Source organism: Salvelinus namaycush, chromosome 27 (assembly GCF_016432855.1).
Source record: "Salvelinus namaycush isolate Seneca chromosome 27, SaNama_1.0, whole genome shotgun sequence".
In the NCBI taxonomy this organism is placed as follows: Eukaryota; Metazoa; Chordata; class Actinopteri; order Salmoniformes; family Salmonidae; genus Salvelinus; species Salvelinus namaycush.
Genome location: NC_052333.1, coordinates 36,700,991 through 36,712,616, shown reverse-complemented (window position 1 = coordinate 36,712,616; position 11,626 = coordinate 36,700,991). Strand labels below are relative to the sequence as shown.

Genomic DNA, 11,626 nt, shown 5'->3' with positions numbered 1-11,626 from the left:
GGCGTTCAGGTAACGTCGTGACGGAGGGGCCAGTTGGATAACTCCCTCGGGCAGATAACGTTCGGTAGTCCAGTCGTGAAGGCCCGGTGGGGCTCTGCATCGGCAGTAAAACGGGTCGGGATAGGTGATTGTAGCCCAGGAGTGGCTGATGGAACTCTTCAGCTGGCTAGCTCCGGAATAATTGATGTTTGCTCCGGGATCGACGTAAGCCAATAGTCACACGGTTAGCAGCTAGCTAGCTGCGAGATCCAGGTGTAAATGTCCAGAGCTTGCGGTTGAAATCCGGGGATATGGAGAGAAAAATAGGTCCGGTATGTTCTGGTCTGAGTCGCGTTGTACAAAACTGGCGATAGCTTTTCGAGCTAAAGGATAGCTGATGACCACAAACCGTGGTTAGCTGAATACTAACGTTAGCCAGTAAACTGGCTAGCTTCTGGCTAGCTTCTATTGTGGATTTCAGATTTGAGGTAAATAATACTTTTTTTTTTTTTTTTTAATTGGTTAGGCGGGTTGCAGGAGAGTGTTTTGAAAAACAAAACAAAAAATAAAATATATAAAAGAAATGCGAAGAAAGATGTAAATATATATATACACGGGACACGACAAGGACAAAGGACGTCTGATTGCTATGCCATCTTGGATGGAGAGGAATTTACTATTGACTTTGAGCATGACAAATTTCACCTCATATCCCAACAAAGAAACACAAACAAGTTAGCAGGATGAATGCTTTATTCTGATTTTCTACATGCAGAAAACAGTTATGTTTATATACTTGTTTTTCAATGTATCACTTTAACAAAAAAATAGCACAAGACAATTTGACATGCATCTTCTCAATTAATCACTACTGAAAATGAAATAAATATACACAGTGGCACAAGTATTCTCAGTACCAAAACACTGAGGTTACCAAAACAGTAACAAAACAATAAATACAACAAACATCTGTGGATGTTATACAACGTTTTCGTCTTCAGAAAGAGGTTCTCTGCAATTTACTTTTCATAAATAAACTGCTCTTGCTAAGATCACGCATGAGAACACATCAGTACCTTTCAATAGGAAAGGAGTTACACAGCCTCCCGTTGAACTGAAACAAACATACCATCACACGGTAAGCCACAGACACTCAGAGCCCTCACCCTCACATTCCCTAAACCGAAGGAGAAGAAACAACTGACATCAAATAAAGCTGACAGCTATTTTTAAATCTCGTCTAGCTTTTCACAGGCTCTAGTTTGTTAATTGTCCGCACTCTATACTTGGTCTCTCTCGTACCATTATTCTTGAACATAAAAAGACAGCTTATTTATTCTGCTTCGTCCCAAATTAGTGTAAGAAGAAGAGGTGCTGTGGCTGCGTTGTTATACGCCTCAGTCCCACTCTGCTTGCCTTGAGTTAGGCCTAACTCACACTCACAGGTGCACGGGCAATTCAACTTTTGCTCGGCAAGACAAAGTCAAGATTCAGTAGTTCTACTCCCCAGTTCCCAGGCTGAGTTGGAACTCCCAAGGGAAAGGTCTGGGACTGGAACTTGGAGGGGAAGAGGGGGAGGAGGGCAGAGATTGTACCATCTGATGAATACACCAAGAAGACTGCAATACAGTACGAACCACAGACTTTTCAAAAACGGGGCATAAAAATGACATTTAACCCCCGCCCTCTTCCAGAGAAAATAAATGGCAAAGTTTGACAGGGACAGTCCATTTTTGACAGTCAGTTGAGTCATACTCTAACGTCATTTAGGTTAGAGCTATTAGCAGAGCAGAAGTAACTCGTCATCGCTATTGGTCTCCGTCTTGCTTGTGGCCTCCACACAGGCGTCTGGGATCTGTGCGGTGTGAACCATGCTACAGTGTTCACAGGGCCCGTTCCGGCCCAGGGACACCCGGCCTGACCTGAGAGAGGCTGGGGATGATAGGCGGGGGGCAGCCTGATCTAGACCTACCTCCAGGCTGAGGAGCCTGGAGGTCTCGCTGGTGGAGTCAGTGTCCGAGGCAGCATCCGACACAGGGATAAGCAGCTCCACGTCGTCTTCGTCCTCCCTGGTCCCTGCTCCATGCTCTAGGTGCCTCAGAGGGCTGAGGTTCTGGGTTCCCCCACCCGAGGAGCCTCCGGAGCGGCCCAGGGAGAAACGTACCCAGCGCAGGCTGCGGGTGACGCGGCTCAGGGCACTGCTCAGCTGGCTCCTCCCGGTCGCAGTACCCTGAGGCTCTGCTGCCTCTCCCCCTGGGGTCTCTATGGTGTGTGTCTCCACCACTGCCGGGCTGGCCCTAGCCCGGTGGCTGTCCCTACGGCTGGGAAGAGGGGCGGGAGTGGTGGAGTTTGTCGACACCGAGACGATGGCCTCCACTGCAGTTGCCGGAGGGGTCTTTACGGGGAGGGGGGCTACAAGCCCCCCCACGGCCCCAGGGACATCCCGACGCTCGCTCTCTGTATCTGTGTCGTCCGAGTCGAGGGGCAGCAGCCCCCGGTGGGGTCCAGCCCTGTCGGGTTCGTGGGCCGAGCAGCCACCGTTACCGCTGCTGGTGCTGTTGTCCTCGCCGTCAGCAGACACCAGGGCCAGTGAGCCGGAGCGCCGTGAGCGTGTGAAGTTGAAGAGGCGTTGCCAGATGTTGCTGTGGCGACCGGAGGTGGGCAGGTGGATGGAGGTGAAACCCAGCTGGGAGCGAACAGCCAACCTCAGGTTCTCCAACACAGACGCCTGGACAACACACAGGGAGAACAGCAAGACTGTTAGTATCATCAATCAAATAATAAAGCCCTTTTTAAATCAACAGTTTACACAGTCCTTTACAGTAAGTAACCCAATCTATTATAGATGACAATAAACATCAAACTCCTGAGATGTGAATCTGAAGGTCATTGGGAAATGTGTCTCCCAACAGAAACCAGGAAAGACTAGAGTTTATCCCACATAGTTGTAAGCTGGCGGCAAACGGGACTGTTTGTTTGGATTTCCATGACAAAGGCTTTATGAGGAGAGAAAAGTTGGTGCTGAACAAACTTGTTGGAGGAGTGGCTATACAGAGAAGCAGGCAGGACAGCTTGATTCGTGGCTGAGGCTCCGGACCTGTCCGTGTTTGGCTGACTAACTGTGACTCTCCTGGCTGCTATCCGCGATCCTCCCTCCACTCAGAGACAAACGATGCTTCCTCCCTCCACTCCAGTTACAAACTGCTTTAAATCAATTATTTCATTTCACCCGAATATCTTTTTTTCCCTTTTTGTCTGTACACTGTAAGCTCAAATAAACCTTACTATATATAAACGGCCATATACTGTAAACATACAGCAGTTACTGTTTAACTAAACAAGCCCAGTCAACTTCCACTTAATGAATCACAGTTAAACCGCTTCAACTTTTGTTACTGAAGCCGGGTTGTTCGATATTACACAGTTGATTCTTGGTGTCTCCAATCCTATGACAAAGATAGGCATTCACGTCCGGACTTGAAATGTGCACTCTTAACACAGACTGAAGCTTGAGTCGTGTATGGACAAGGGGATCACATCTTCCGAGGAGAACAAGAGAGGGCAGTTTGATCTAGATGTAGACTTGCCTGGTTGCCGGAGCAGACAGGGAAGTCCTCCACGGGGGGGATGAGGCCCTGGGCGATCAGCTGACCATAGGAGGGCGGAGCCTCCCTCCTCAGGAGCTCAGCCTCAACCCTGGACAGCTGGGTCTCAAATGACCTGGGGAAACAGTTAGAGGGATTCAAAGGAATGGAAGCAACAAACACAACCAGATCAGTTAGATGTACAAAAAAAAAATGCATTTCAAAGTTCATTCAGTGTCCTTTGATGGAGAAAAAAGACAGAAATCAGAGAGCTAACTAGCTATTTGAATCCAAAGAAAGCATTTATAAAAGCCTAAAGACTAGTCTGGATTACCAATCATCTGTCGTAGTAGGTGTGAAACATACTCAAGCTGTCATAGCAAACCACACAGACAGAAATAAAGTCTTATGACTTATGTGGGCGCTGTATAACTGTTTAACAACTGTGTAATAACAAGGGGTCTGAGTTTATTACCTGCGCTCAAACATCCGGAGGGAGTAGAGCTTGCAGGTGCAGCCCAGAGCGATGACCAGCAGCAGGCCACAGATGAGACTTCCTATAACCGCCGCCGTGATGACCCGTGTGGGCACGATGACCGGACAACTCTCCTCGTCGCTTCCGTCGCCGCAGTCGTCCTGCGCGTCACACACCCAGCTCTCGAACACACAGCGGTTGTTCTTACAGTGGAAGTTGCCCGGCTGGCAGAAGAAGCAGTTCTTCTCGTCCGAGCCGTTGGGGCAGCGGTTCTGGTAGTTGCAGCGGTCCGAGCGCGGGTAGCAGGCGCCATTTCTGGAGCAGGGAAACTCATCCTCCTGGCAGGTGCTACAGTTGACCTCGTCGCGGCCATTGGGGCAGTGCCAGTAACCGTCGCAGCGTTGCTGCTCCGTGTAGCAGCCCCAGTTGCCCCCACACGGGATCTCCCAGGGCAGACAGAAACCGTCCACCTGGCAGGAGATGAGGTAGATTAGGTAGATTCATTGATTAGTTGATTCGAGGGCATCCGTAATGATTCCAAAATAAAGAAATCAAGACTTTTCAAGGGAGAGTTTAAAGGGAAATATCAGAAGCACTTCTAGGTCAGTGTGATGTGTTTTACACATATTTGGCCTCAAAGAAAGTGGGTCTGGGTTTCGTGCGTCTAACGATACACGATACACCCAATGACAAAAATACGGACGAGATCAGAAAATGTAAGTAAGTTCTGCTTTGTGGCATTTCGCAAAGCCTCTGATATACCAATCGCACTATATATTTGTGTGCGTGTAGATATTGTTGTACTTCTTCGATAGAGCCATTGGATGTCTTTCAGCGGATTCATTCCTATATATACAAGATGATACATCAGAAATACTACAGCTCTGTGTGGGGCAGTGCTTCCTGCCCTGGTCCGTCGTGCATTCGGTATGAATGCTGGATCTTGTGGTACACTATGAGCAGAAGAATAGACAGGAAGTCAAAACGTCCTAATTCTGCCAGTGAAATGAAAACGAGCTTGTTGTATTTATATTTATGAAAAAACGTATCGTTGTTACTATTCTATATACAGTGGCAGAGATAAGGCTTAAATGTCCCTTTAAATAAACAAGATTGTTGGTTTTGATTTTTTTTTAAATGCTTTTCTCCCGCGCAATAAATAAGAAGCTAGTATGCAACGATGTGGGTACCTCGTACTATATTTTGCTATATTATATTTTATACTATATTTTGAAAACTATTAATTGAATCAATCGGCCCTAGCAACCAAACCAATAGCAACTAATCGATTTGGAGAAACTTGGGTTGAACTCATGCGCCTACCTGGTAGGTAACATTGAAGCCCCTTGCCGCATTGATCTTGTCAGCGTAGAAGTGAACGCGCAGCTGGCCCGAGGACGAGACCACGGCCATGGGGGCACGGGAGTCGAAGGCTGTGAGGACGCGGAGTAGACGGCGAGGGTTCTCTTCCAAGCCGTCGTACACCTTGACGTAGTCCCCATAGCCCGTCCCGTCCAGCTTGAAGTCCATGAAACGCAGGATCACCTGGAAACAATCCATTAAAGAATTAATGAATGATTTTCAAATACATAGTCTGCGTCTGGTGAGCCTTTGTCAAAAATAGTTTACCATATAGCGTGTCATTTCAGACAAACCCATAGTTGTCTCAGCCATGTGAATACCGTACAACAATACACACATACAAAAAAATCATTGAGGATTTTTTGTATTTATAAAATCAACAGTCCTAGCTACATCCAACCTTGCGGTGGTCGCCTGTGTCGATAAGCCAGGTGCAGTTGCTGCCTGGTGGGTAGAAGTCAGGGTAGTTGGGCGAGCTGAAGGTGCCGTAGAAGTTCCGCAGCCACTCGCCGCAGGTGGGCACGTCACAGTCGATCTCGTCACCAAGGTCCTGGCAGTCGATGCTGCCGTCACATTTGAGCGACTCGTGCAGGCAGGTGTAGACGCGGGTGTAGCGGGACAGGCAGGGAAACTGAATGATAATTGTATTAATTCATAATATTAATATTATTATTTTATTTTACAAATTTAAAATACATAGTTTCCTCGGCCATGGGAGTACAACAAAAATCGTAGAGGATTGAAAACAAAGTCTACAAACGTATTTTCAATTGTGGTCCTTGTTTTTATCAAGTGGGCAAAATAATGGACAGCTTGCGCAAGATTGGCTGTACATTAGACACCCCAAAAGCACTTTATATTCAATTAAATTGGAAAATACATACAGAAAGTATTCACACCCCTTGACTTTTTCCACATTTTGTTGTGTTACAGCCTTAATTTAAAATCGCCTAAATTTAGATTTTGTGTCACTGGTCTAAACACACACAATACCCCATAATGTAAGAGTGGAATTATGTGAAAAACATTATCTACGAACTAATTTAAAATGAAAAGCTGAAAATGCTTGAGTCAATTAGTTTTCAACTCTTCTGTTATAGCAAGCCTTAATACGTTCAGGAGTACAAACTTGCTTAACAAATTACGAGAGTTACGAGAGTGGCAGCGATGGGACAAGACTACCAATTAGATATCACGAAAATTGGAGAGAAAAAGGGCAAAAAATAAATATTTAATGACTGGAAAATGGCTGTCTAGCAATGACCAATAACCAATTTCACAGAGCTTAAAGAATTTGAAAAAATCATAATATGCAAAAAGTATACAATCCAGGTGTGCAAAGCTCTTAGAGACTTACCCAGAAAGAGTCACAGCTGTAATCGCTGCCGAAGATGATTCTAACATGTATTGACTCAGGGGTACCAGTCAAATGTTTGGACACACCTACTCATTCCAGGGTTTTTCTTAATTTTTTACTATTTTCTACATTGTAGAATAATAGTGAAGACATTAGAACTATAAAATAACACATATGGAATCATGTAGTAACCAAAAAAAGTGCTAAATCAAAATAGATTTTAGTAGCCACCCTTTCCCTTGATGACAGCTTTGCACTCTCTTGGCATTCTCTTCATGAGGTAGTCACCTGGATTGCATTTCAATTAACAGGTGTGGCTTGTTAAAAGTTAATTTGTGGAATTTCTTTCCTTCTTAATGCGTTTGAGCCAATCAGTTATGTTATGACAAGGTAGTGGTGGTATACAGAAGATAGCCCTATTTAGTGAAATACCAAGTCCATATTATGGCAAGAACAGCTCAAATAAGCAAAGAGAAACGACCCCCCATCATTACTTTAAGACATGAAGGTCAGTCAATCCGGAGTTTCTTCAAGGGCAGTTGCAAAAACCATCAAGCGCTATGATGAAACTGGCTCTCGTGAGGACCGCCACAGGAAAGGAAGACCCGGATTTACCTCTGCTGCAGAGAATAAGTTTATTAGAGTTACCAGCCTCAAAAATTGCAGCTCAAATATATGCTTCAGAGTTCAAGTAACAGACATCTCAACATCAACTATTCAGACACTGCGTGAATCAGGCCTTCATGGTCAAATTGCTACAAAGAAACCACTACTACAGAACACCAATAATAAGAAGAGACTTGCTTGAGCCAAGAAACACGAGCAACGGACATTAGACCGGTGGAAATCTGTCCTTTGGACTGAGAGTTTTGGTTCCAACCACAGTGTCTTTCTGAGACGCAGAGTAGGTGAACGAATGATCTCCGCATGTGTGGTTCCCACCGTGAAGCTTGGAGGAGGAGGTGTGATGGTGCTTGCTGGTGACACGGTCTGTGATTTATTTAGAATCCAAGGCACACTTAAAAAGCATGGCAACCACAGCATTCTGCAGCAATACGCCATCCCATCTGGTTTGCGCTTAGTGGGACTATAATTTCAACAGGACAATGACCAAAAACACACCTCCAGGCTGTGTAATGGCTATTTGACCAAGGAGAGTGATGGAGTGCTGCATCAGATGACCTGGCCTCCAAAATCACCCGACCTCAACCCAATTGAGATGGTTTGGGATGAGTTGGACCGCAGAGTGAAGGAAAAGCAGCCAACAAGTGCTCAGCATATGTGGGAACTCCTTCAAGACTGTTGGAAAAGTATTCCTCATGAAGCTGGTTAAGAGAATGCCAAGAGTGTGCAAAGCTTTCATCAAGGCAAAAGGTGGCCACTTTGAAGAATCTAAAATATATTTTGATTTGTTTAACACTCTGTTGGTTACTACATGATTCCATATGTGTTATTTCACAGTTGATGGCATCACTATTATTCTACAATGTAGCAAATAATAAATAGAAAGAAAAACCCTTGAATGAGTCCAAACTTTTGACTGGTACTGTATGTAAATGAGATACCTGGTTGAAGGCACAGGGCTGGAAGGAGAATGCTGCCGAGGGGTTGGGCTGTACACACAGCTCCTCGTCAGAGTTGTCACCACACTCGTCCATGGTGTTGCACTTCCACGACTCCGGGATGCACTTTCCGTTGGAACAGTGGAACTGGTCCAAGTCGCAGCTGATCATCTCCGATTTTCCTGAAATTAGGAATATTAGGAAATACTAGGACTGTGGCGGTCATGAAAGTTCGTCAGCCGGTGTTTGTCAAGCAAATATCTGTCGGTCTCACGGTAATTGACCGTTAATTAACATAAACACATTTTGCATCTCCTGGCTTCCACACATCCCTGCCACTGATGCAGACCTTTGGAACATGTACATTTTAGAAAGTCAAATAAATCCATGTAATATGGCCTACGTCTTCACAATAAATCCATTATATATTTTAAAACAGGTCTAAAGAAGCATGATATGAAGAAAATGTTGTCCTTATGTTAGGTCCTGATCTGGCTATGCCAAATGGCTGTGGGCTACACTAGTTCATTTAGCAGACAAGATTTGCTTAGAATTCCGTGGCATTATTTTATAGTATGAAGTATACAATTGAACAAAGCTGAATAAAATAGAAAGGACATTTTCTCCAAACAATTTGAGGGAGTGCGCACGTGCGGCTATTCTGTGTTGAGCGGTTAACAAAGAAATACCTATTCCTATATGCTTAATTTAGAGTTATTAGTGTAACTTTCGTTCTACAAACTTTGCGATATATGTTTTGATTTTTAATACATTGTAAGGCTGCATGATGAGACTAATGATGACTTGAAAAAAGTAGCTTGAAATGAGCTCTGCTTTGTTTCTTGAGTAGGCTGTACTAGAGGTCGACCGATTATGATTTTTCAACGCCGATACCGATTATTGGAGGACCAAAAAAAGCCGATACCGATTAATCGGACTATTAATTAATTAATTTGTAATAATGACAATTACAACAATACTGAATGAACACTTTATTTTAACTTAATATAATACATCAATAAAATCAATTTAGCCTCAAATAAATAATGAAACATGTTCAATTTGGATTAAATAATGCAAAAACAAAGTGTTGGAGAAAGTGCACGTTTAAGTTCCTTGCTCAGAACATAAGAACATATGAAAGCTGGTGGTTCCTTTTAACATGAGTCTTCAATATACCCAGGTAAGAAGTTTTAGGTTGTAGTTATTATAGGACTATTTCTCTCTATACCATTTGCATTTCATATACCTTTGACTATTGGATGTTCTTATAGGCACTTTAGTATTGTCAGTGTAACAGTATAGCTTCCGTCCCTCTCCTCGCCCCTACCTGGGCTCAAACCAGGAACACATCGACAACAGCCACCCTCAAAGCATCGTTGCACCTCGCTCCACAAAAGCCGCGGCCCTTGCAGAGCAAGGGGAACAACTACTTCAAGGTCTCAGAGTGAGCTACGTCACCGATTGAAACGCTATTAGCGCGCACCCCGCTAACTAGCTAGCCATTTCACATCGGTTACACCAGCCTAATCTCGGGAGTTGATAGGCTTGAAGTAATAAACAGCTCAATGCTTGAAGCACAGGGAAGAGCTGCTGGCAAACGCACGAAAGTGCTGTTTGAATGAATGTTTACGAGCCTGCTGCTGCCTACCACCGCTCAGTCAGACTGCTCTATCAAATATCAAATCATAGACTTAATTATAACATAATAACACACAGAAATACGAGCCTTATGTCATTAATATGGTCAAATCCGGAAACTATCATTTCGAAAACAAAACGTTTATTCTTTCAGCGAAATACGGAACCGTTCCGTATTTTATCTAATGGGTGGCATCCATAAGTCTAAAAATTCCTGTTACATTGTACAACCGTCAGTCAATGTTATGTCATAATTACGTACAATTCTGGCAAATTAGTTCGCAACGAGCCTGGCGGCCCAAACTGTCGCATATACCCTGACTCTGTGTGCAATTAACGCAAGAGAAGTGACACAATTTCCCTAGTTTAATATTGCCTGCTAACCTGGATTTCTTTTAACTACCTATACCTCTGTGTATTGATTTTAAGAAAGGCATTGATGTTTATGGTTAGGAACATTCGTGCAACGATTGTGCTTTTTTCGCAAATGCGCTTTTGCTAAATCATCCCCCGTTTGGCGAAGTTGGTCTTCACACAGTTCGCAACGAGCCAGGCGGCCCAAACTGCTGCATATAGCCTGACTCTGTTGCATAGAATGCAAGAGAAGTGACACAATTTCCCTAGTTAAAAGAAATTCATGTTAGCAGGCAATATTAACTAAATATGCAGGTTTAAAAATATATACTTGTGTATTGATTTTAAGAAAGGCGTTGATGGTTAGGTACACATTGGTGCAACGACAGTGCTTTTTTCGCGAATGCGCTTGTTAAATCACCTGTTTGGCGAAGTAGGCTATGATTCAATGATAAATTAACAGGCACCGCATCGATTATATGCAACGGCAGAACAAGCTAGATAAACTAGTAATATCATCAACCATGTGTAGTTAACTAGTGATTATGTTAAGATTGATTGTTTTTTATAAAATACGTTTAATGCTAGCTAGCACCTTGGCTCCTTGCTGCACTCGCATAACAGGTAATCAGCCTGCCACGCAGTCTCCTCGTGGAGTGCAATGTAATCGGCCATGATTGGTGTCCAAAAATGCCGATTACCGATTGTTATGAAAACTTGAAATCGGCCCTAATTAATCAGCCTTTCCGATTAATCGGTCGACCTCTAGGCTGTACACATTACATCAGTCACTCATTCACAATTTGACAACCACTTGATAATGCTTAGAATAAATATTCCAAACATAGTCTGGGACAGTTGTGGGATGCGATAGATCCGAAATTAATACAACCACTAGCATCAAAATACCTTTTTACGCAATGTGGCTGACGCAACAGATCAGAACGTTTAGCTTAAAATGTTGATAAACTATTAGGCTATTTCTTCACATTGTAAGCGCAGCAATGCGCACATGGTAGTAGGCTATAAGCGCAAATGTTCCATTAGCGGACAACACCATTATCATAAGCGGAAAACACCATTATCAGAAGTGACCACAAATGAAATTATGCATGTAATAATTTTCACCATAAAAATGCACCATTATTATAAAAGTATCTTCCCCAAACTTGAAACTCACACACTGCTTGGGTCTGCCAGTTAGGCTCTACACCCCTTGTACAGCGGATTAATATGCTTAATTTTAAGAAGTTATTTGGCCACTTTAGTTGATCCAAACCTTATCAAAACATATAGGGCTTTGGGCTAGGCT

At 43.7% G+C, this 11,626-nt stretch overlaps 1 protein-coding gene across 1 annotated transcript in view; it reads right to left on the bottom strand.

Moving 5' to 3' along the window:
* Nucleotides 1–714: 714 nt before the first annotated feature.
* The window catches only part of LOC120022146 (low-density lipoprotein receptor-related protein 12-like), a 34,277-nt gene continuing 23,365 nt past the window's right edge, over nt 715–11,626 (bottom strand). The window contains exons 5-10 of the mRNA XM_038966003.1: nt 8,323–8,501; nt 5,801–6,031; nt 5,362–5,583; nt 4,039–4,508; nt 3,567–3,699; nt 715–2,707 (exon numbers count right to left, since the gene is read on the bottom strand). Coding sequence (XP_038821931.1) covers nt 1,760–2,707; nt 3,567–3,699; nt 4,039–4,508; nt 5,362–5,583; nt 5,801–6,031; nt 8,323–8,501 — 2,183 coding nt within the window. The 3' untranslated portion in view covers nt 715–1,759. The remainder of the gene's footprint in view (nt 2,708–3,566; nt 3,700–4,038; nt 4,509–5,361; nt 5,584–5,800; nt 6,032–8,322; nt 8,502–11,626) is intronic.